General features: G+C 38.8%; 1 protein-coding gene across 2 annotated transcripts in view; it reads right to left on the reverse strand.

The window, feature by feature from the left end:
• The window catches only part of LOC131106237 (neurexophilin-4), an 87,930-nt gene that overhangs the window by 46,405 nt on the left and 15,339 nt on the right, over positions 1–26,186 (reverse strand). The window contains exon 1 of one of the 2 annotated variants that reach the window (XM_058055124.1): positions 24,022–24,462. The exons of the other annotated variant lie outside the window; for it this stretch is intronic. Within the exon in view, the coding sequence (XP_057911107.1) occupies positions 24,022–24,075 (54 nt within the window). The 5' untranslated portion in view covers positions 24,076–24,462. Of the gene's footprint in view, positions 1–24,021; positions 24,463–26,186 lie in introns of those variants that run through there. 2 annotated transcript variants of the gene reach the window in all.

Here is a 26,186-nt window from a genome sequence, read left to right on the forward strand (position 1 = left end):
GTCCGGGATTGGTGGTCTCCCGTTTAAGAAGGGTGTGTTCCAAATATTATGATATCACACTCTTTATCCTTCCAAGTAAGGTATATTCAGAAGTTCTGGAGAGGAGGACCCACCGAATAGTTGAAGAGGAGCAGCATGTTTTTCATTCTGGCTGTTGAGTTGTTGACCAACTCTAAGCTCTGTGTGCATGGAAGTTTTTACCCAACCAGTCCACATGTGTTTTGTGGACTTGGAGAAGGGATTCGGCTGTGTTCCTTGAGGAATCCTGTGGGAAGTACTGCGCCAGATTTGCCCTTTATCACCAATTATGTTTTATGGACAAGGGCTGCACAGGGGGTAAATGGTTAGTGGTTGGCATATAGTCAGGAGATCGGGAAGACCTGGGTTCAAATCTCTGTGTTGAGTTTGCATGTTCTCCCCATCCTCCAACATTCCAAAAACATATTAGGTTAAGTGGCAACTTTCAATTGTCCATAGGTATAAATGTAAATGTGAAAGGTTGTTCTGACCAGTACCCCGCCAGCTGGGATAAGCGGCATAGAAAATGGATGTATGGACTTTTATGGACAAAATTTCTAGGCGCAACCGTAGAGTTGAGAGGATTGGGTCTCTGTTTTATCTTCAGCTCTCACTGGATCGCTTTGCAGCTGAATGTGAAGTACCTGGGATGAGAATCAGCACCTCTGAGTCTATGGTTCTCAGTTGAGTGCCATCTCCAGGTCCGGGATGAGATCCTGCCCCAAGTGGAGGAGTTTGTCCATGAGTGACGGAATAATGGAATACGAGATCGACAGGCAGATTGTTGTGGTGTCTGCAGCGATGCGGACTCTGCATCGGTCTGCTGTGGTGAAGAGGGAGCTCTCAAGCTTTGGGTAGCAACGGAAAGGACAAAATTGTGGGTATGAGCGACTGAAATGAGTGTTTTCCGTCGGGTGAATGGGTTCTCCCTTAAAGATAAGGTGAAAAGCACTGTCATCCGGGAGAAACTAGGAGTAGCGCCTCCGTAGGTGCTCCTCCCCATTGAGCCGGATAAGGTGGCTTGGGCATCTAATCAGGATGCCTCCCGGACGCCTCCCTGGGGAGGTGTTCAGAGTTTGTGACACAATCCAGGCTTAATCACTGCTAATCCCTAAATATGCCTCACACACTTATTAAACACATGTAAAGTAGCCTACAAAATATGTAGCTACTCACCACGAATAAATGACAATGGAAGATGATCCATGAACACATGGAATCGCAGTCACAGCACACAACTCTGTTGCATTCAAAGACTCAGTGCTTGATGATAAACGTGTAAGAATTGTGGACTTTTTTAACAGTGGTTCATGTATGCTGTCCTATTAAAATGTGTCCACCTAGTAAATGTTCACAGGACTAAAATTATGCAGAAAGCAAAAAATAAATAAATAACAATACAATTTGTGTAATCAAGAATCAAGAGAAATATGACCAAAGGGAACATGTTGAATAGGAAATGAACAAATGTATTGTGAAACATATTAGCAATTGATGGGAAACAAACAAACAAATATTTATTTTTTCAAGTTATTTTGCCATCAAAATCTTTTTTTACTTTGTCGTTTTTGTTTTTTCATAGAAGTAAACAACTGTTCACTCTAAAGTTTCTTTACATTTTTATGAATTCCTAAAACTTGAAAATGTCTTGAAAGTTCAAGTTGAATAACTTCAATAATTTTGTAAAATTGTGGTGATAAGATGATGATAAATTACTAACGTCCTAAGCCTCAAAAAGAAATAAACAAATAATAAAGTGTAGTGGTAGGTAACCGGGACATAATTCACCCCGGAACGATCGATAGGGGAAGGGGTTGCCACCCGGAGGGGTTGGCGCAAGGGTTTTCCGCTTCCTGTTGTGGTTGAGAGACGGGGCTTTCATGTCTTACATAGCAAAGAGTGCAAGTTAATGTTTGCAAGAAAAATACAGAAAAAAAGAAAAAAAGACTCCAGTTCTTCGGCGCTTCAATACTACTTTTTTAACATTTACTACATACAGTAGATTAGTTTGTGATTTTCTTGTCTGAAAAATAAAAGTTTGAAAAAACACCTAACATTGACATCATTCATTCATTCATTTTCTACCGCTTTTTCCTCACGAGGGTCCCAGCTGTCTTCGGGCGAGAGGCGGGGTACACCCTGGACTGGTCGCCAGCCAATCACAGGGCACATATAGACAAACAACCATTCACACTCACACGGACAATTTGGAGTGGCCAATGCTAGGAGTTAACCTAGCATGTTTTTGGAATGTGGGAGGAAACCGGAGTACCCGGAGAAAACCCACGCATGCACGGGGAGAACATGCAAACTCCACACAGAGATGCCCGAGGGTGGAATTGAACCCTGGTCTCCTAGCTGTGAGGTCTGCGCGCTAACCACTAGTCCGCCGTGCCGCCACATTGACATCATAATACATAATATTCTCATTTGCGGCTTGTTTTATGGTTGGGTTTATATGTTAATCAGGTAAGCATGGTAGTTACACATCCACACAACGATCAAAAAACGTTTACAATCCAACAAATAAGAGCTTTTGCGGTTACATTTGTGTTTTAATCCTTAAAAATAACCATGCCATGTTGCCAAAGCCTAAGCAAGACAACATTATTATTAGACATGGAGAACAAGAGCAGCAGCAAATCCAACAGGAATCTCATATGTCCAGTGGCTTTCCACAGGAGCTTTTTATTTATGAACATATCCTGAGGGCCGTCTACTGAGGCTTAGTGAAGAGGTCAACATAAAAGGAATGCATTCCTTCCTCTCAGCCAGCCTTGGATGTCCAATAAATTCACTACGGTTTCTGAATTAATGCATTACAAGTCATGGTAGAAATATTAAAAAGGATTAAAAAAAAAACATCCCTCTTCCTACTCCTCGTCCACCTTCTCATCTGTGGCAGGGTCTTGAGGCACGCTGACCCTGAGCATTCTCTGTCGCCTGCGCCTTGAGTTATGATATTTGGTTCGCTTGGATTACACGTTGAAATTTCATTACATGCACAAATCATATATATATATTGTTCATTTTTTTTGCTGATATGTGATTATTAATCATAAGAAGGCTCCTGAGCTACACGCCTATTAATGCAATAGGGACTGGTGGAAAAAGCTCAAGTTGAGACATTCATTGAGGGAATACTAAAAAGTCTACAGCTATATATCCTGTATCAGTTAAAACATTTCTTTTTATTTTCTTCAAAACAAAAACTGTCTGCTGTGAAAACAAGAGAAGGAAATAAAAGTGAATTGTAAATCTTGACTAAATCAATTACATACTGTAGATAAAAAAGTTGACATTTTCTGTCTGCAGGCCCCCAAAAGTGCATTAATCATACATTGATGCTCAAAAAAAAACACTCCAAAATTGTTGCATTTGTTATAAAAATATGCTGTAATCCAGAACCATGATTGCACAATAAAAAGAACAGATTAAAATAGCACAATTTGGTTGATTTTACTGTTAATTTTATATAATAACAATAATCATAATAGATTTATAGATAATAGATAAGCGGCATAGAAAACAAATGAATGAACGAATTAAGCTACACAGCGGCTTAGTGTTTAGCATGTTGGTCTCACAGCTTGGACTCAAGGTTTTGAATCTGTCTGGGCACCCCTTTGAGGAGTCTGCGTGTTTTCCCTGTGCGTGATTGTAATTTCTCTCGCAACTCCGACTTCTTCCCACAACTCAAAGTTCACTTTATTTTGTTTGTTTTGTTTTATTATTTTTAGGATTATTAAAAAATACTAATAAAAGGGGGCTGCATGGTGTACGAGTGGGTGGCGCACAGCCCACACAACTAGGAAACCCCGGTTCGAGCATCTCTGTGTGGAGTTTGCATGTTCTCCCTGTGCGTGTGTGGGTTTCCTCCCACATTCCAAAAACATGCTAGGTTAATTGGTGACTCCAAATTGTCCATAGGTATGAATGTGAGTGTGAATGGTTGTTTGTCTATATGTGCCCTATGATTGACTGCCGAACAGTCCAGGGTGTACCCCGCCTCATGTCAGAAGTCAGCTGGGATAAGCTGCAGCATGCCCGCGACCCTAGTAAGGATAAGCGGTATAGAAAATGGCTGGTCGCAGTAATTAGGCATAGCATTGATAAATAAAATAGAACAGAACATAGTTATGATCATGGGCGGGGGGAAAAAAAGACAATGAGCTAGTCTAGTAGTGTTTAGACATACTATTGTATGTACACAGTGTTTCAAGAGTCATCTTCCTTGTACTTTGCAAACATCAACTGCTTGTATTGTTTGCTGATACCACTCATGTTCGTTTATTGTTTGAGTTCCTTGCTCAATCCCTTCCATAATTTGATTCCACATACTGAAATGCTGAAGGTTTTTTTTGTGTTGTTCTCTGTCATAGAGAGTATGGAGTGATTTTTGATCCAGGACAAAATTTGCCAATATTGATGTGTTTCTCCTACTTGATTTCTTGATCAACTTGATTATTTCCATAATGCCTCATATTAACTCTCTAACAAGATCTCAGTGTATAGACTGGTCATATATCACATCTCGTTTCATATTATTTACATACTGTATTGTATAACTCTGGGAATACTAATATACTTGGGTTGTTTATATTGTTTATTTTTCTATGTATTTGAGTATTTTGTACTGCTTAACTGACTATTTTTATTAAAAAATAAATAAATAAAACCATCTTTTAGTATAGTTATTTCACCTGTGATGTTTTTTATTAATTATTGTGTACTTTCTCCTTTCGTAACTTTCCATATTTGTAAATACACAGAAATGTCATTTGCGTTACATGAGGCGTGGATGGTGAAAGTGGCATGGAAACATTAACTCAGCCATGCGAAGGATGTAAATTTTGGGAAACATCATCAGTAGTGCACTTTGAACAGTTGGTGTTTCGGCCATTCAACACTAGATACCCTCATTAAAGGCGGCCAACTACAGGGTGATCAAGCCTGAGCCTGTGTTTTTCCAATGCCCAATCAAAAGTAAAGTAGTGCCTAGAAGGTGAGGGAAATGTCCGTGGGGGGGGGGGGGGGGGGGTTTGGCAGTAAAGTTCACCTGGTCGTTGGTAAGCAACCCCCTTCTCCCCATGCCCCACGTGGGTGGGTTAAAAATGAAAATGTCAGTTGTATATAGGTTGAACAGTGTTGGTCACAGTATTGACCCCTGGGGTACACCGCACTATTTATTAAAGCATGCCAAAGTATATTCTCCTCCCTTCACATATTGCTGTCTGTTAGCTAGATAACTTTGAACCCAATTCATACCTTTCAAATTTTATAATTAGGATGCTGTGACTAATTCCAGCAAAAGCTTTTTGTCAAATCAATAAATACTGCAACACCACACTTTTTTCAGTCTACGTATACCATTGAAATTTCCTCAATAATTTTGATCAGTGCCATGGAAGTTGAAAAGTTAGGTCTGTATTGTGTCTGTATTGGCTGTCCGCGAGTAATTCATTCTTATTAACTCCTTCAAAAAGTACCACTGACTGCCAAAGACGTCTATCAACATCTTGTGTGTGAATTTCAGACTTGTGGGCAATGTATTTCTGTAACAGTAGGGGGCAACAGTTCTATTTTCCTCCAATCGACAGCAACAGCTTGGATATTATTGACAGTGATCCACCAGAACAAACAATCAGAGCAACTATATGAAAAAGACAGAAGTTGCTGAATTGCGCACTGACAGATGGAAATGGAACAGGCAGCTTACACTGGCACAGGGTTTGTCTGGCTGTGGATCTGTGGTGATCGCGAAGGATAGGGGTGACATTGTTGACGCCGTGGTTGTTGTTGATCTATAAATAGTTTGTGCACACGCACACATCTGTAAATAGTTAAAACATCATTAAATAAATGATTATTTTGCGTTATGTTTTCTGTTATGTTCTAAATTTGCAAATATATGTAGTTATTTTGCCATCAAAATCTTTTTTTTACTTTGTCGATTTTGTTGTTTCATAGAAGTAAACAACTGTTCAGTCTAAAGTTTCTTTATTTTTATGAATTCCTAAAACTTGAAAATGTCTTGAAAGTTCAAGTTGAATAACTTTTCAATAATTTTGTAAAATTGTGGTGATAAGATGATGATAAATTACTGACGTCCTAAGCCTAAAAAACAAATAATAAAGTCTCAAATGTACAACAACTAATTGTGCAGAAGCAACTTTTTTTGGTTTCTTTCGGCTTTAAATATTTAAAAATTAAATAGAAGTTCTATATGTTCCATCTAATAATGGTTAATGAGGATGACAATGATGATGTTCCATTGACATAGTCAGACAGGTATTAAATGAGAAAGGCATTTATTATTGTCGCATTGCAAAATACAAGAGCAATAATGTAACATTTTTCCTAATGCTGTATCTGTGGATATGTATTGTTTATTATTCAGCTATATGTGCACTGTGTATGTATGTAAGTGACCCCTGAGACTTTATTCTTTAGTTAATTTTCATGAGCTGTGTGAAGTTGATGACTCATGCAAACACGGTAAAAAGGGAAATAATCAGCATTCTTGACTGTATTTTTCTCAAAAGCACCAAATTAAGTACTACAAGCAGTTTTGGAATTTACTTTATATCACCAGCAAGTAAGCAGATGAAAAATCAGTCACTGACATGCAAAATGCTCGATGCCGCCCTTGTGCATTTGCGTACCTAATGTTACGAAAAAAGTTTACAAAGTAACCAAAATAGAGGCTAGCTGAAGAAAACCTGATAAAGTGGAGGCATTGTGAATTTTAAACTTCCGGATTGTACCTTGTACATGAATGAGGCACCGGTAAGGTCCTTTGTGTCCAACCCTTGCAGAGTCGATCTCAAGAGAGGCAGTCGCTGTATGTGACTGGCCAATCACAGAGTATAAAGAGTGTATATATAATAAGCGTTTTCTTTAAACAAAATGAAAACGAAATGTAGTCGTTTCATCCCTACATCCGACAAACATGCATTATCTGTAATGGATAGTCGTTTATAGCAAAACTGCAAAATGCCAGTTCTTCAGCTACAGTAGAGTGAGGCCTCTGTCAGTCAACAAAAGTCAGAATCACTTAATCGGTATTCTATTCAGATGTAATAATGGTCAAGGACGCACCTGATGCCAAAAGTGTGTCGTGCTTGGCTAAATGACTGAGCTAGTAGGAAGGGATGAGAGCATTGTATGTGGAAGAGAGATGATGTCGTAACCCTCCCCCTCTCTTCAGAGATGATTTTTCAACTTGGATGTAGATGACCGCCCTCGCTTCCCTTTCATACCACCTGTCATTTCTGTCAATAATATGTACATTTCTGTCCTTACAAGAGGAGAGACTCACAGGGTTTGAACGACCGGCTGGGGTAACCACAGGTTCTCAGGTCATCACCCAGGTACTAATTCTCTTTCTCTTTGACCTGAAAGCTTGACAGTGGGAACATTATCAGCTCTGCATTGCAGGGTTCGAATAATGTTTTGTGTTCCAACTCCAGGGTTCCAGAGTTGACTGACAACATGATCATTCTGTATACTGTACAGGTATATCAGAACTAAGGATCGACCGATACTTCGGCTGGCCGATATATCGGGCCGATATTTGCGTTTTTTCCTTGTATCGGTATCGGCCGATACACGCGTGGGTTCGCCGATGTATTTTTCCACCGCATGATTTACAGTCAGGCATCCTGAGTCACGGTACCCCGCCCCCACTGTTGAATCACATCAAGAGTGCGTTTTCACAAGTAATAGAGTTAGCTTGCTTTTAACACTTTACCAAGCCCATCACATTTCACTGGGTGATCGCTAGGCATAACAGTTTAAGTCCTGGTGGGACAACAAGAAAGCCCAAAAACATCACATACCAACGCAACAGACGAATAAAAGCACTCTCACTAGTTGAGCAGAACAAGAATGAATAACTATGCAACTTTAAATGCGTGTCATGTTATGTGTGTGCGCTCTCTCCGAGCACACACACACACACGCACGGAAGGAATTGGAGCAGCCGTGTCTGCTTATGAGAGGTCTTTATTGTGCATAACACCAACTTTAATGATGAGAGAAATGTTTTATATATTGTACAAAATTGTGTCAGTTTGATGTGTTTGTGTGTGTGTGTGGGAGGGGGGGGTGGAGGAGCAGTCATCACATCGATGCTCGAACTACAACAGAAATGTTTTGCACATGTTTGAATATTTATTCCTTTTAAAGTTGATAATGCCGTTTAAATGTGTGTTTAAGAAAGCTGAATCCTACTGTGTTCAGTGTTTACATTTCAATAAATATATGTTTAAACATGAGACCTGGAATATTTGTTATCATGGTCATTTTTTCATGTAAATTGAGGGATCAAAAGCAGTATCGGCCACAAATATCGGCCCAAGCAAAATCGGCCATCGGCTAAGGGTGATGGAAAAAAATCGGTATCGGCATCGCCCCCAAAAAAAACATATCGGTCGATCCCTAATCAGAACTACCCAAAAAATCCAAACACAATATTCCAGTATGCTTCAAACCTGGTAACAAATCGTGAAACAAAGGCTGATACAGCTCAAAGACTGGACACCTTATAGCCACAAAAATAATCTGGTGTATGTATGCTGTCCAGTGCAGAGGACTGTGTGGAATGGATGATTTTTACATGCAAACATGGTGAAAAGGGAAATAATCTATCAGCCTTCTTGACTGTATTTTTCTCAAAAGCACCGCATTCAGTACTACAAGCAGTTTTGGAACTGACTTTATATCACCAGCAAGCAACACTGTCAGTGACTGATGCACGACCGTGCCCGCTGTCTTGTTAAAAACACAGTGTATTTTATGAAACACGTGTAAGATTGCAAGGTGCATCATGCAGCGTATTGAGAGGGGTGTGCACAACAATAGAAAAATAATCTGGTGTATGCTGTCCAGTGCTGAAAGATACAGCCATACTGCGCACAGGAAGTGGCTAAATTCAAACCCAGTAGGAGGGAGGAGAGTTCATGATGGGCAATTGGAAGGTAAATCACAACAGATATTGCTTAAAAATAAAAGACATTTGATTTCTAATATTGTATATTATTAAATATAACACAAGACAATATGTTATTCACTATGAAAAATGTTAAATGTCAAAAACAAGCAAATTTTGAGCCAATACAATTTGTTTAGCGTTGACTGAGGGGATGGTGGAGGACGAGCATCAAAAAAACATCATGAAAAAGAGAAAGTGGAAGCCATCTGGTACACAGTTTAGAAAAAAGATAAAAAATAAAGATTAAGGTATGGAGCTGTTTCACTATAGGTATGCCATATTATGGAAACGGATGGGATGAAATGAGCTGACGTTACTTGGGAGCTAACGCGATGGCACAGGCTGCCAGCGGAAATAGAAGCACCACTGCAGAGCACACACTCCGCAACAAGCTGACCACAAGGCCGTGGCGCCACGCCACCGCTGGCGGGTCCCTGCCGAGAGCTGCGCTTCTCATCATGCATGTATGAAAGAACGCCGGTGCCAAGAGTCCCCTCTGATGTGATCTATTTCCAACGCTGGACACAGAGAAGGAAGATTAACACACTGAGCACATCAACAAAGATGACAGGGGACCCCTCCAAAGTGGAGCAATCCAAAGTAGGCCTGACCACTTCAAACCTCTCCACTGGCTTCTTTATTTATGAAGGCATGCAAAGGAGGACAACACACAGTCTGGCAAACCAATGCTTTGACTGCATTTAATGTCAAGGCTAAAAGTGCCAATTCAGTATTCCTCAAACCACTTGATCAATAAATAATATATCCCAAAACAAAACTACTACAATGTACTCAATCAACAATATACAGTGGAACCTTTAGAACTCTAAAATTGACCTAATTTGAAATCAAATATGCTCCAATTGTAGAAGAAATTTTCAGAATACCAGAAAACAAGCAAGTAGGATAAAGAAATGTGCATTTTGTGTGAATTATTTGTCTGTTTTGCATGCACATATGCTTTTACGAAGTTGACAATTGATGTGATGATGACAGAAGAACAAAAAAGGAAACCCAAAGGTAAACCTTGTTTGTTTGTTGTTGATTCAAAATTGATTCAATATGTACAGTATTGTGGCAACGTTTTCACTGTACTACTACAGTACTGCCTCGGCTGAGGGAGAATGACTTTGCATTTTCTCTTCAGTTTTCATCGTCAAAACAGTACAGCTGGAAACTGGGAAAACCACACATCTTAAAATACATTAGTCTAAAGGAGGCATGCTAAAAAACAACGATGAAAAAGAGTAGTTTCCTGTGTTTATTTCTGTAAACAACAATGATACAGTCACATGACTGCAAGGTTTACGTGTGTTTACATTGAAGTCTTCTTTATCTTCACGTATGTTTGTGCACAACACAAGAGCTCTGCAAGGACGTTAGAAATGGACTTATACAGTGTAACCTTGGTTAGCATCATTAATCCATTCTAGAAGGTCAGACTCTAACCGAAATGTACTCTAACCAAATTAACTCTTCCCATAAGCAACTCGATTCCAAATGTGTATAAATCATGAATGAAAGGGATAAATGGAAATTTAAGGTTACTTTTACCCACACTGAAGACGTGATTCTTGCAAAAGACACAATGTCACAGCGGAATCAACAAGGACACCACCACGAACAAAGCATTTTGATGAAGAAGGAGAGAAACACTATTGAATTCAAGAAATAACTCATAGCAAAACCCCATTGTGGATACAGTGTTGGTCTTGCTGCTACACCATGTCTTTGGCAACAATCAGGTCTTCAATGAAAATAAAAATAAGACCATAAATATACATTTATCCCTTTCATTCATCGTTTATATGAATATAGAATTATTTTATGCAGGTAAAACTAACCATAATTGGAAAAACTATAAAAAGGTGTTTTGTGTTAACATTTGTGAGACTTGTGGCATAACTGTGTTACCTAGCAAAGAACTACCTACACCTGCTGATGACATCATACGTGGGTGAAGGAGCTGAATTTTGCTTCCTGTTTCCATGATTTAGCAAACTGCTAAAAATGATTTTTGTGATAAAAAATACACAATTAATTACACAACAAGCTGTGCGTTATACTATAAGCCAGGGGTCTCAAACTCAATTTTCCAGGGGGCCACTGGAGCTAGGGTCTGGCCAAGGCTGGGCTGCATCAGGTTTTCGAAAAAAAAAAAAAAAAAAAACCTGCATTTATTAAAAACTGAAAAATATACAAACTTTTTCAATGCTTTGGTTCCGATTTTCTACAATAAAAGCTCTGATAAAACATTCCACTGTTCTCAAATATCTTAAATTTTATTTTTCTGCACAAAATAAGATGAAAAGTAAATAAACAAATCAAGAATAAAGAAAATCAATCAATCAGTAATAAATAAAAATAATAATAAAAATAAAACGGCAAATAATAAAAACTTAAGAAACCACATATAGTTGGTGGGTGCTAACTCGCAAACTAGAGAGCTAGCGACCTAAAACGGTAGCCTTCAAGTTATTTCCTTTAAACTTAAATAGCCAAAAACTTACCACTTCCACACAGATAGGGAGGATAACTATTAACAGTTATTTAACCTTTAACATGAACATTAATTAAACATAGTAATTTTTTCTGGGTACATGATACCATACAGCATCCAAATCAAAATTGCACGGGCCGCACTAATATTAATCTTTCACATCAAGGCGGGGGCCTCAAACTAGTGTCCTGCGGGCCACATTTGGCCCACGGGCCACGTGTTTGAGACCCCTGCTGTAAGCTAATTGGAAAATGTATGTGAACAGGCGGAAAATTTTTGCATACATTTTTTAGCCTTTTTGCCACTGCATTTCTGTTGACCGCGGGAAGGAGGCAACTTTTACCCAAAAGGTAACTGAAGACAGCGAGAATTGGTATCACCTTAGCACTCAAAATATTGCCATTAAGAGCTATGGCTGTAGGCAACCTCCTAATGGGGTAGTTTTATCCACTCCTGCACGTGTTGTAAAATGCTGGTTACACTACACCGTTGCTACACAGTATGTTACACTGATACAGTGAACTCATCAGCCCAATGAATGTTGGCTGAGCGGTTTTCATTGTATTGCAACATTGGTTCTGTTGCTGCTGTGTTGTGGCAATATACTAGATATTAATAAATGATAGTTTTCTTTTCCACTTTCTCATACACTCGAAAAGTGACAAAATGAAGTTGAGTTGCCAAATGTGTCCAATGATCCTGCTTCCAATACACAGCCCATCCTCTCTGTGGCTTGGGTAAGTAAACGCGTCTTGTTATAATGAAAGCATTTATGGTAGCGTCATTCCATAGCAAGGCCATTTGAAGCACTGATCAGCCAAAGCTCGTTTATCTGTGAGTTACATTCCGGTAGTGTCCCCCCCCCCCTCCCCCCACTACCACCCAGGCATTGTAATATGTAGCCAACAAGCTCTAAGGGAGCAATTTTCTGCAGTGGCTCTGCAAGACCTGGTGACTCACAGTATAGTATGGTACTGTGTGTACTAATGGTGGTAAACGTCCACAGAGGTAGGCGGCCATGCATTTATATGCTCAGCAAGTGTGTGAGGGGCGCTTATCCTGACCTGCACATTTGCTCCTCCCACATCCTCTGCACGCACACACACACACACACACACACACACACACACACACACACACACACACACATACACACATATGTAAGGTGTAACTAGTATCTAGGCTTCTAAATGAAGGATTGTATCATCGCCATCATAACAGGAGACCGTAATGTGGTGCTCCCACTGGCACTTCTACAGTACAAAGAGCTGGGACCGCCTCAAAGGACCCAAGCAACAGCTGTAGAGGGCTTCTTCGCCAGACCCCCACAGAACTGAAGAGGGTCTGAGAGCAAATGTGCGCTGCTTTTCTCGGGGCTAACATCATGTTTATAACAAAAATAGCCCTTGTAATTCAAAATTCATGCCAAACTATGAAGGGATTCTTAAAACAGTCAAATGCACTCATTTCATTACAAGTAACAGAGACATTTTTCTCCTAATATAAATATATGGTAATTTCTATAAGCTATAGAAAGCTATAGAAAGTATAAGCTTCTTCTGTTTTCTAATGCTTTGAACCCTTCGGCCTATACCAGGGGTCTCAAACACGCGGCCCGCGGGCCAATTGTGGCCCGTATGACACTAGTTTGAGGCCCCCGCCTTGATATGAAAGTTTAATGTTAACGCAAGTTTGATATGGATGCTGTATGGTATCATGTACCCAATTATTACATTTGATTCATGTTCATGTTAAAGGTTAAATAACTGTTAATAGTTATCCTCCCTATCCGTGTGGAAGTGGTAAGTTTTTGGCTATTTAAGTTTAAAGGAAATAACTTGAAGGCTACCGTTTAGGTCGCTAGCTCTCTAGTTTGCAAGTTAGCATGTGTTTCAAGACCCTGTAGTTGCGCAATATGTTGTAAATAAAAAGAGTATAAATGTGACTATAGTTGTGTTTTGTCATGTCTACAGGGCTCTAATAATGCTTTGTTCATTTTAATCTGAAAAAATAATTTGTCTACCCACCAACTATATGTGGTTTCTTAAGTTTTTATTATTATATTTATTTATTACTGATTGATTGATTTTCTTCATTCTTGATTTGTTTATTTATTTTTCATCTTATTTTGTGCAGAAAAATAAAAATTAAGATATTTGAGAACAGTGGAATGTTTTATCAGAGTTTTTATTGCAGAAAATCGGAACCAAAGCACTGAAAAAGTTTGTATATTTTTCTGTTTTTAATAAATGCGTTTTTTTGTTTTTTTTGGAAACCTGATGCGGCCCAGCCTTGCCCAGACCCTAGCTCCAGTGGCCCCCAGGTAAATTGAGTTTGAGACCCCTGGCCTATACAGTGATGGCTAATTTATGGCTTAAAGGAACTACAGTTCGCATGAGGCTTAGAGTGCAGCTTAGGGAAGTAGTGCATTGGACGAGTGACGTGGATGCTAATATCATGTTTTGAAGTCTTGTGCCGTGACCTACTGCATTTTGAAGAGGACAAATTTAAGCCAAAGGGCAACGATGCATCGAGACGAGAGCAACTGATCAGATGAGAGAGACTGACAAAGTGTGTCACAAAAAAATGATCAGACTGTTCAATTCTGACGCTGTAGATCAGGGGTCGGGAACCTTTTTGGCTACGAGAGCCATGAAGGCCAGATATTTTAAAATGTGTATCTGTGAGAGCCATATACATTTTTTTAAACATTGAATGCAATAAAATGTGTGCATTTTTATGTAAGACCAACAGTTTTAGATATAATGGGCTCTAATTACGTAGACCAGGCACACTACCCCACGCCAATGGGGTGTGGCCAGCACACTTTCGTGAGCAGCGCAGTGTCTAATAATAAATCTAATACTTGCTGCCATTAATGCAACTTCTGCTGCTGCATAGTTTTGCACCATACTCCGTATATTTCATTCTTTTGGCCATCTTTGCCAGAAGGCTTGGTTCTGCAGCTTTAGCTAGGTGACTATTTGACTAAAGGAGGAAAGTTTATATTTACATGTTGACATCTCAATGACCGAGGTAGACTACCGCATTACCCAGTAATAATCCAGTTTTGGTGTTTGACCTGGAAAATATCATCAAGAAAGATGGATATGGTTGACCGTATTGCAGTAGAAAATAGATGGACGGATTAAAATGCATAAGAAAGTTGTTGATTATTTTTAACAGTCATTTCTGTGATGTTTACTTTAAAATGTTAGCAAACATACATTTTTATTGTGGTAAGAAATGCTTGAGAGCCAGATACAGTCATCAAAAGAGCCCTACCTGGCTCCCGAGCCATAGGTTCCCTACCTCTGCTGTAGATGATTAGTGGTTTTAGTTCCCAGGAGGAGGATGAAGACGGCGATGGATGAATTTTTTCGTAGGCTATTGTTAAAGTAGCCATCTTTTTTCCAAACACACTAAGGCATTTATTTCATCAAAAGTTTTAAAAAATCTTTCCGTGTAACATATTACTAAATAGACCATCTTATTATTACTTTATTTAGACACTATGCTTGAAAATACTTAATTTGGGCAAACAATATGTAAGATGCAGTGGCGGTTCTAGCTATGGGCCATATGGGAAATTGCTCAAGCCTGCATTCTCCAGGGGACGCCACGGAGGGGGAAAGAAAAGTTTGTGGACCTCAACCTTCAGGTTAATTATAAGGTAAAAAAAAAATGGAACTTACAACAGTAATTGCTCAAAAATATAACAAATTTAATTGTTATTATGATATCATATTAATTACATTGCAGACCAAGAGTCTCAAATATGCAATTTCACTTTGAAAATAAATACAAAATGAAATTAAAAAAATTAAAATTGTGAGTCGCTATGAGTTGGTTAACCTTGCCTGCTAGTAGTTTTGGTGATGGTAGGAGATGATGATAATAGTGCTGTTCATTTGTGTCAACAAAACAAAGTCAAAGCCATCAATTCAGCACAATTTACAAAGAAAGAGGAGAGACGGACCAAAGATAAAAGTATGGTGCTATAGCATTACATTATGGAATGTATATGATCAAATAAGCTAACGTTACTTGGTGGCTATAGACTAACTGCTGTTCATTTCTGTTCTTCTACAATTTTAATTGTGTAAATGTGGATTTAAGTCAAATGCAATTTAAGCGGAGCTTGAGCCACATGCAGCGTCGATCTGCCCAGGGCGTCATTCAAACAAGAACCGCCGCCACTGCTTAGATGTGCATATTTTTGACAAAAAAAAATTGGCCGCATTTAACCATGAAACCACATGATTTATTAATTAAGATATTTTTGATATAGGAACATGACAAAGTGAAGCTGTAAAAATTGAAGCACAAAGTGGCGAGGGATTACTGTCTTTATAACATAAATCACATTTAGAATTAAAAATTTCTAATTACATTAAATTTCATTATACATTTTATATGTACTGTATATTATTATCATTCAAGTTTCAATATTTATTTGAGATTTAATACATAAAATCAATAAATTTAAAATATCTTATAATTATTAATACATGTAGTTTAAAAATAAATGATGTATAAAATAAATAATGAATGATTGAGATAAAATGGGCTACATGGCGGTCGAGTGGTTAGGGCGCAGACCTCACAGCTAGGAGACCAGGGTTCAATTCCACTCTCGGCCATCTCTGTGTGGCGTTTGCATGTTCTGCCTGTGCATGCGTGGGTTTTCTCCGGGTACTCCGGTTTCCTCCCACATTCCAAAAACATGCTAGGTTAATTGGCCACTCCAAATTGTCCATAGGTATGAATGTGAGTGTGAATGGTTGTTTGTCTATATGTGCCCTGTGATTGGCTGGCGACCAGTCCAGGGTGTACCCCGCCTCTCACCCAAAGACTGCTGGGATAGGCTCCAGCACCCCCGCGACCCTCGTGAGGAAAAGCGGTAGAAAATGAATGAATGAATGAATGAATAAGATAAAATTAAATATAACTATGATAATATAAAAGAAATGTGGAATATAAGTGTCAAATTAATTACATTGCAAATTCCTAATTAATATATCTGATGCTTTAATTTAATGCTAAATTTTGACTTCATAAAAATGATTTTTTGAGCATTTTCTCATGTTGTTTTGGAGCAAGAGTGTCCAAAATGTCCAAATATCCAAAAAGTGGTCCTTTTACTGATTTTCAGTATACAGCCCTCAGTGGAACATTTTTAGACACTACTGCTTTAGAGTGACACTGCAGAGGTTTGCACATGGATATGACATTTTGTATAAATATAGTGTTTGAATTTTCTGGTCGGAAAACACTGCACTGCTCTAATGCGTTGCTGTGATGTAGTGGACAAATAAAAAGTGTGTGTTGTCGCCAGTAGAGTACATGATGGAGGATCTATCTCTTCCTGCGTCCTCTAAACCCCATCACATCACTTTCATTTCTTGCGGTCACAACATGACATGCTGGCCTTTTATTTGTAAAGCTTGCTTTTCTTTTTTTTCATCCCTGCACTGGGGAACAATTTACAAAAGCTATATTCCCCCTCCCAATTTACAAGCTTGAGTTTATTGCAAGTTTTATGTGATGCTATTTGCTAAGAATGTTTAAAAAAATGAAGCAGAAAGCTAATTTAATTCAGCCAGCCATTTAACTAAAAATCAATGAAACATGCTGTTTTGTTTCTAGCACAAGTTTTACAGTAACTTGTGTTTAAAAAAAAAATACAGACGAGAGAAGAGTGGGTGTATAAAAACCCTCAGCCTCTCTTAATTTCCATATTTTCCTTTCCAACAAAAAAAAGCATTATTTGCTTTTATATGAAATCCCACCAACTGGAATTCACCAGTAAGTCAATCCAAAGCAAAACAAGACGACTCAGACAGCTGGAGGCGCGTCTGAACCCAACAGGAAAGCAAGAACATTTTTTTTCTTTTCTTTTTTAAATCTTTTTACCACTCTTTTTCTTGACAAAATCCTGTTTATTCTTTGGCTGAGTACCTTGTGCTATTTACACAGCTTTCAATGCAAGAAAAGACAATTTGAAGAGAAAAAGAAAGTGGACGGATGAGTGGATATAACAAGATTATAAATAAAAAGCAGCAGCAGCAGCACTCAGGTGCAAAGAGAAGCCAGTGTGTTGACTTCTGTACATGAAAGGGTTGGACTGTGAGCCGGTTTGTGCATCATCACATAGCCAAAACACTTCCGTCAACATGCAATGGTCATTGGCCAGTCTTGCTAAAGATGCTTTCTTTGGCTACTTACTGTCCCACAAGACCAGAGAAAGGACTATAGCCCTAAAAAACCCTTTTGTTTTAACATTCTTGAGAGTCAACTTCTGATGACATCATAGACAGGTGCCATAGATGAATTCCGGTTCCTGTTTCCATGTATTGGCAACCTATGTACTTGGTTGCTAACAAGATTGTTTTGTAATTAAAAACAAACAAACATTAAGAAGTCAGTTACACTCATGCAGCATGTTAATAACATGACAAGACACACGCCGTTGTTAGCTAACAAGTGAATGCAACATTTCCAACGTTAACAGAAAAACACACTACCCGGGGACGAGTGCTAACCGAGGTTCCACTGCATTAAAAAAAACACAATTGAGGTATAAAGTAACTGCAGTGGAAACTTGTTTGTTGAAAAACAGAGGCCAAACTGTTGCGTATTTCGGTTCTTGTACAATATGGCGCCAGTAACAAACAAAGCACCCTCAGCAATGGTGACTAAGGGCTCTATTTTTGTAGACCAAATGGGAGTAACTGGCCAGCGCCATGCCTACACACGCCTGTTTTATGATGACTTCATGGAATAAGACAAAAACACATTTCAAGGAAGTAAGTTGTTGAGTTTCTGTGACTGACCAATGACAGAGCGTGAAGAGTGAATACATAATGGAAATTTTCTTTAAACACAAATACGGATAATGACGAGATTTATACGTTTCATACTTGTATCCAGCAAATACATTTTTAACAAATATTTGGCTCATTCCTACGTATAAACATCTCGCGCTGATGGGAGAGTTGTGGAGTTCTGCTGCAGAGATCTTACCCAAAGGTAAACAATGTACTGTTGAAGCTTTTCTGTTCCAGAGGCTCTTTTTCAGAGAAACCAATGTAGTTTTATTTAACTTAAAAATCACAAGTATCTTGTGTTCTTTCATTGCAGGAAGTGAACAAATGTAACAGTTACTGATTGTAAAAGTACCATATGGAGGGGTAGGATTTAATAAGCTTTGCTTCTTCCTACTCCTTTTGGACATGTGGAACTGTGAACTGATTATGGGATGCACTCAATTGTAATCTGATGCATGTTCAAATGAAATAAAACCATTACCATTGTTTGTACAGTCAAACTTTTTATTAATTATGTGAAATTTGGTCCTTGTACTTTAAATGCAACACAAGTGCCAAAACAAGTGTGTTGTAGGGCAGTGGTTCTCAATTACTTTCCGTCAAACCCCCACTGTGGGACAGAAATATTTGTAATGTATTATTATTATATTATTATATATTTGTATTTGTAACAAGAATTATATCTTGCCTTTACTGAGCCTGACTGATCAAACGCTCCTGCTAGCTTGACGTTGATGTGCTCCTCCGATTTGGGATCATGGGATTTGCCATAAAAGTGACAGATGTCATTATTAGATTAGATTGAGTTCCAGAACCCTGCCTTTCTCTCTTCAATTGCCAATATAATCCATGTTTAAACCCAAAATATGCCTCATATGCTTATTAAACACATTTAAAGTACAAAATGATTATGTGACGCATTCCAGTGTAACCTGATGCATGTTCAAATAAAATGAAACCATTACCATTACCAAAATGTATAGCTACACATCACTAATGAATGATAATGTAAGATGATCCATGAACACAATGGATTCAGAGTCACAGTGTAACCAGTCACAGCACTCAATTATGATGTGTTCAAGGACCACCCAGTAATGTGTGAAATCCCACCTGCTTGAGGAAATGTAAAAACTGAGAGTGTTTTGTAACACTGGTGCATATGTATATGCCATACATTTTACTTGTATTTATAATTTACTAGCAAACGAATTAAATATGTTTTCTGAGAAAAACTATCTATATATTCTTTTTTTTTTTTTTTTACCATGGTTGAATGCTGAATCATGAGTACGTGGGGATGTACTATGACCACGCTCTCTGTATAATATTGGGCTTTTTTTTTTTATTTAATCAAATCCATCTTTTAATTAAATAACCCTCTATCATATTTCTGGCAAGGCGCCTTATTACCTGACACGTGCCATCTGTAATGCCACATTATATACCATATAACACACATACACTTTAATTAAATTGCCGTCTCTCAGCGAGCAGCCCGAGGTGGAATTTGTGAGGCGCACAAAAGCAGCTAGCGATGACTCACTTTAAAATGCCAAAAATGGGACATGGGGGACAAAAACAAATTAAATGGTTTGTTGTAAAAATACAATTTTTTTGTTGTTTTACTTTAAGGAGGCTTTGATATGTGGGACCGTTTTCAGAGGCGGCGGTAAATGTGATGATTTGGCAGATTACATGTGAGATCTCAAGGCAGAATGAGAATATGCTGTCATTGACACACATTACAGAGCAAACTGGGACATTGGACAACTTCATGGACAGATGGACGGACAAAGAGACACCCAGTGGGAGACAGAAGGGGTAAAAAAAAAAAAACACCAACCACCTGCTTTAATCCCCAATGGAAAAACATCTTATATTGTGTGACAAAGCCACAACACGTGGACACACTTTTTAGCACCACTTGGAGACGCCGGGCCCGGCGCTAAGTCCCGAGCATGTACACATAATGAAATGAAAGTAGTTGTGATATCCTCAGGGGGCTACATGCACATGCTGGTTGTTCAGTAGCGAAAGGAAGTGCGGTGTGTGTGTGTTGGTGGGGGGGGGGGTCTAAGAGGATTTTGTCAGGTTGAGATGGCGGCTAATGCTATTGTTCCAACTGGGTCCGCCGAAACAGCAAAGAAGCTTTTCACACGTCTTTCTTTGCTCTTACAGTAGATACGTGTGTACGCTTTCAAAAGCGCAAGATGGGAAAATGCAGTGGAGCAGTGGCATGCTGCTTTTTTTCAATTAAACATAATACAAATAGCCGCTAACCATGTACAAAGTACAACTTGCAATGTAAAGGCACCACACGGACTATTCACTGACACACTAATACACATGCAAAACAGTACTTTATACCACTTTTATACTAATTTATAACCGGCAAGGCATGCTGGGAAGCCTATGTGTACTTTCATGCTTGATGGAAATAATGAAAGACCGTTGGCGTGCAGTCAGGTGAGGCAGAGCAAAAAGTTTACTATGAATGTATTTTCTGCAAGTTTTCTGCAATCATTTTAAACATTTTATTTTCTCCTGATCAAATAAGATGAGGCAGCCGTAAGCGTCTTCTCTGGGCTTAGTGCGCAAACCCTGCCTGCCTGCCATCTGAGTGCAGTCACCAAGTGCACTGAGTTTGATCATGGCGCCTGCCAGTTTGTTGTTGGTCAGCATGTGGCCAATCATAGTATGTTGTAGAAACATTTATGATACATCATGATACACATTCTACAGTCCGTGTAATGGCTTGTGTGACATCATTATTCTGGATAATCCCACAAATGAAACCAGCGACAACTACATTCACAAACAAGTCAAATGCCTTCAAGATTGTTGAATGCCGTGCTGCCAAGATGGCCGATTATATACCCAAGCTAACAAGGAGGTGAGAATGCATGGAGAATGCATGTACTTAAAATATAAGATAAAAAAAACGCCAATGCTTTTCAATATATGTATTTCATATACAGTACAAATTAATATAGTAATAAAAATAATGTTTTTCAGTTAAAAATGTAGAAAATGTTTTCTTGCTATTCTTTTCATCAGCAATGTGTATTAACATTAAAAAAAAACTTGAAAAAAAGTCAGTGCCTCACCATCCATTTTGTATCAGTATCCCCAGTATTATACCTTGAAATGAAATAAAACTGGTTGAGGAGTGTACTCACTTTTGTTTTCAATATTTGCATGAGCTGATACTTGTCACTGCCGTCCTTCCATAAAGAGTGTTTGAGGTTGGTGTTTTTTTGCATTAAAAACATGTTTATGCTCTGCTGACTGATTGAATTAATTTGACCACCAAGATGAAGGATCATATATGCAAGCTCACCAGGAGGTGATCGGGCTTTTACAACAAAGTATATGCTTTTCCTGGATAAGAACAGGGTGCATGTACTTAATATACAGTTAAAAGGTAAAACCACAAATCTTTTCCAAGTAATAAAACATAAATAAATGGGTCTAAGATGTATTTGAATGTCTTAAAAACTGTTCAAATACTTTGTATATCTATTAATCATTCTCTTCTTTATGCAACCTGTATTAAAAGTAAAAAAATAATAATAATGATAGTAGCTCTCCCATCCTGAAAAAAAATTTTTTTGACTGAATTTGATTCCATTTAGCACTGTCTTCGCTATTAAGAGCAATAAAAATAGTCAAACAGAAAACAACAATGGAGGTACAAATGACGAATGCTTGCCACTCAATATAAATGCTGCATTCATTTACAGTATGTGTTCTCCCCCACTTCAAATTTAAAAACATACAATTACCGCTCCCCTAAGTGAGTGTAAATGACCACCGCACATATTTTTATTCAACTCCACTCGCCTATACATTTCCTCCCTTCCTTTTACTCATCACTTCCTAATCCCTCCATAAAAGTAGAGCACCCTTGAATGGAACTTGCCATGGTGTCGACCACAACAGCAGCAGGAATGCTAAAAAGGAAGTACACTAACCAAAGATCATTTGGACCACAAGGAAAATGAAAGGCACCAAATCCACACAAAGACTTGAGCAGTTTGATGGAGTAAAGGGGGACACAACACAACAATACAAAGGATGGCTGAAAAACAAGATCAGGAATTGGACACTTGTTCACCATAAATGAATGATTTGAAGAATGACATCAAGCCAAAATCTGACTTGACATTATGAATTGTTCATCCATCCATTTTATGTACCGCTTATTCTCATGAGGGTCGCGGCCATGCTGGAGCCTATCCCAGCTGTCTTTGGGCGAGAGGCGGGGTACACCCTGGACTGGTGGCCAGCCAATCACAGGGCACATATAGACAAACAACCATTCACACTCACATTCATACCTATGGACAATTTGGAGTCGCCAATTAACCTAGCATGTTTTTGGAATGTGGGAGGAAACTGGAGTACCCGGAGAAAACCCACGCATGCACCGTGAGAACATGCAAACTTGTTCATTCAAATCCAATTTCAGCAATATCAGTTGCTGCAACAATGTCATGCATTTACAGTATATACGTATACATTGTACACTGACTTTTTTTTGTACACAATGACTGGGCCTGTTTTTTCCTATTAGTTTAATTAGTTTAATTAGTTTAATTTTGCATTTATTTTATTTTACTTCAATATATTTTCTTGATTTATTTATTTGCCTAGTTATTCATTTTTTCATCACCTCTTTCTCATTTATTTGTTCTTTTTCATGAGAAAATGATCACACTTCAACAAAGAACGCGAACAAACTGATCAGTAATCACTGCAGACATGAAAAAAGGGTAGTATGAAATAAATTCTGCTTCTTCCTACTCCTTTTCAGGTAGATTGTGCAAGGTTAAACAAATGAGGTCCATTAATGTGACATTTTTAAGCCAAACAATCTTAAAAATACAGTGGATCTTATCGTCAGTAAAGCGAAACATTTCAAAATCCAGCATGCATGTGCAGTTGTCAATATTTTTGTAAGTGCTTTGAATTCTTGCAGTCACAAATCAAATTATCCGTAATGGAAGAGAGTGAGAAGGGTGTATATATATATATATATATATATAGGAAGGATGGAGCATGTATGGTGTATTTCCTGCAGAATATACACACAAGTCAATGTTAAATATTATTATAACTATAGCACAAAAAAAGCCATAAGGAACATTATGATAGCAGCAACACACACACACATACTCATTTAACCTCATATAATCAGCAGCTAACTCCACAGTAGAGCAGGGCGATGCTGTAGATAATAAAACAAGCCACGGGCGCGTTTAACTTCTGAAGGAAAAATGAAAGGAAGTTGCTGGGAGCACAAATAGATAAATAGAAGATAAGGCTGTACTGGCACACAACACACTTGCAGACACAAAGTATTTTCAAATATATGAGAGGGGGGGAACTGTTTGTTTGTTTTTCTGACAACTTTTTCAGCTTCAGCCTCAAAAGACAAAATAATTAATTAGTCATGAATTTAAGGTGTCATCTTAAAGATAGAAAAACTTACATAAAACTGATTTTACAGTACAGAAGAACCAGTGTTATGTTCCATAACCTCATGAATGCAGCGAGTATGTTATTTCCGACGGAAGCAAACCCACCACACTGAGAGAAAAGTTGGCGCTTTTACGCATGCAGTATTTCCTGACACTTTTTGGGTGTCCATTTTTATCCACAACCAAGCTCACCTTGCGTAGGATCCACTGGCAGAGGACAAGTGTGGTCCAGCCGAGCACCTGCATGTCACCTTCCTTTAAGCGCGCCTGACCCAACGCAACTAAACGCCTCCTTGGTTGCGCATACGACTGAAGGACGCAGAAGATGACGCGCGGCAATCCCAACAGCGTCAGTTGAAAAGTCTCAAAAGAGGAGTAGAACGCTCTTAAAGTTGTGCTTAGTGTGCTCCTCGGTGTTTTCTCAACGCTTCGAGTCTCTGCGCTGCGCTTGGCTTCGTGCGCGACATCCGAGCCTTCCGCCTCGTACCGCGCTCACTGCTCGGACGCTGTGCGCCAAGTTTTGCGCGCAGCGGGAGGTAGGGGGTCTCACTTCCAGGCGCTTTCCTGGGTTTTAGGATGGTGACTGGCTGTTAGAAGAGAGGAGACACTGTACACACTCCACCCGACTCCAGCCTCCTACTTCCTCCCCTCCCACTAAACCCCTCCTTCCCCACCTGCACTTTCTGGTGACAAACAAAAGGACGACTGGGGGGCGGGGGGACCGAGGGGTGGGGGACCAAAATGGAAGAGAATTATTAATCAAGTAATGGTTTGCTATGAGTTAAGGATTTTGTGTTGTATTCAATGTTGGTCCATGCAATTTTTTTACTGATTTAATACCAAATCAAAACAGTGCTTACCAGTACAAATACTTTTGGGAATTTCCTCCCTGTATCAGTCATCAAATCGAACACCATAACTGCAGTGGACCCTTACACATTTGCGATTCGATAATTTGCATATTTTGGGTTAAAAGAAAAGTTATTTATGCCCGAGTTTTCTGCACAAAACATCTCATTCACCATAAATTGGAAATCATTATAAATATGTGCTCATACAGGTCAAATGTATAGCATATACGTATGTGCCATTGTTTTAAAAAAGGCTTTGTTTATGTCTTTATGAGGCCACACTGGTGGCCCTTGAACGCATCATAGTTGTGTGCTGTGACTGGCTGTCCATCCCAATTCAATTTAGCTCTTAGACCTGGACTTAGCTTTCGTCATGAGTGAACAATGGTAATTAAAGAGAAAAGGGGAGGTTCTGGAGTTTAATCAAGAATCTAATAATTACAAAAGTCACATTTATTGCAAAGGTTGATCTGAAAGCAGTCAAAATCAGCAGGAGGGTTTGGAGAGGTAAATCGTTTCATGGGCGTAGATAATTGAATGCAGGGTTAATTCTGTTACTAATTCAATCACTTTGGGGGGGCATAATTAGTAAGTATAGCTATTTACATGCAAACGCCACACAGAGATGCCCAAGCGGAGAATCGAAGCCAGGTCTTCCCGATCCCTTGACAGTGTGGCCAACATGCAAACCACTCGTCCACCATGCGGCCCCATAACACTAACCACTACTTTCCTCAGTAGTTCTTCAGTAACTACTCTACTAACCAGTTCATTAGTTCTTCAGCCACTACTCTAAATGTATGTGCCGTAGTTCCTCAGTAACTACTCTACTAATCAGTTCATTAGTTCTTCAGCAACTACTCTAAATGTACGTATGCGCCATAGTTCCTCAGTAACTACTCTACTCATTAGTTCTTTATTGTGTCTTCAGTAACCACTCTAAATGTACTATGTGCCATAGTTCCTCAGTTAACTACTCTAACCATGAGTGCTTCATTAGATCTTCAGTAACTGCTCTAAATGTATGTATGTATCTTAGATCCTCGGTAACTGCTGTAAACATTAGCCCCTCATGAGTTCCTCAGTAACTACTCTAAATGTATGTGCCGTTGTTCCCCAGTAACTACTATACTCATTAGTTCTTCAGTAACTACTCTAAATGTATGTACCTTAGTTCCTCGGGAACTGCTGTACACATTAGCCCCTCATGAGTTCCTCAGTAACTACTCTCAATGTATGTGTCATTGTTCCTCAGTAACCACTCCACTAATTAGTTATTCATTAACCACTCTAAATGTATGTGCCTTAGTTCCTCAATAATTACTCTCCTCATTAGTTCCTCATTACTTGTTCAGTAACCACTCTAAATATACAGGCCTTAATTCCTCAGTAACTACTCTACTCATTAGTTCTCCAGTAATTACTCTGAATGTATGTACCTTAGTTCCTCAGTAACTGCTCTACTCATTAGTTCCTCAGTAAGTATTCGTAATGTATGTGCATCGA

This window comes from Doryrhamphus excisus, chromosome 18, assembly GCF_030265055.1.
Source record: "Doryrhamphus excisus isolate RoL2022-K1 chromosome 18, RoL_Dexc_1.0, whole genome shotgun sequence".
Lineage (NCBI taxonomy): Eukaryota > Metazoa > Chordata > Actinopteri > Syngnathiformes > Syngnathidae > Doryrhamphus > Doryrhamphus excisus.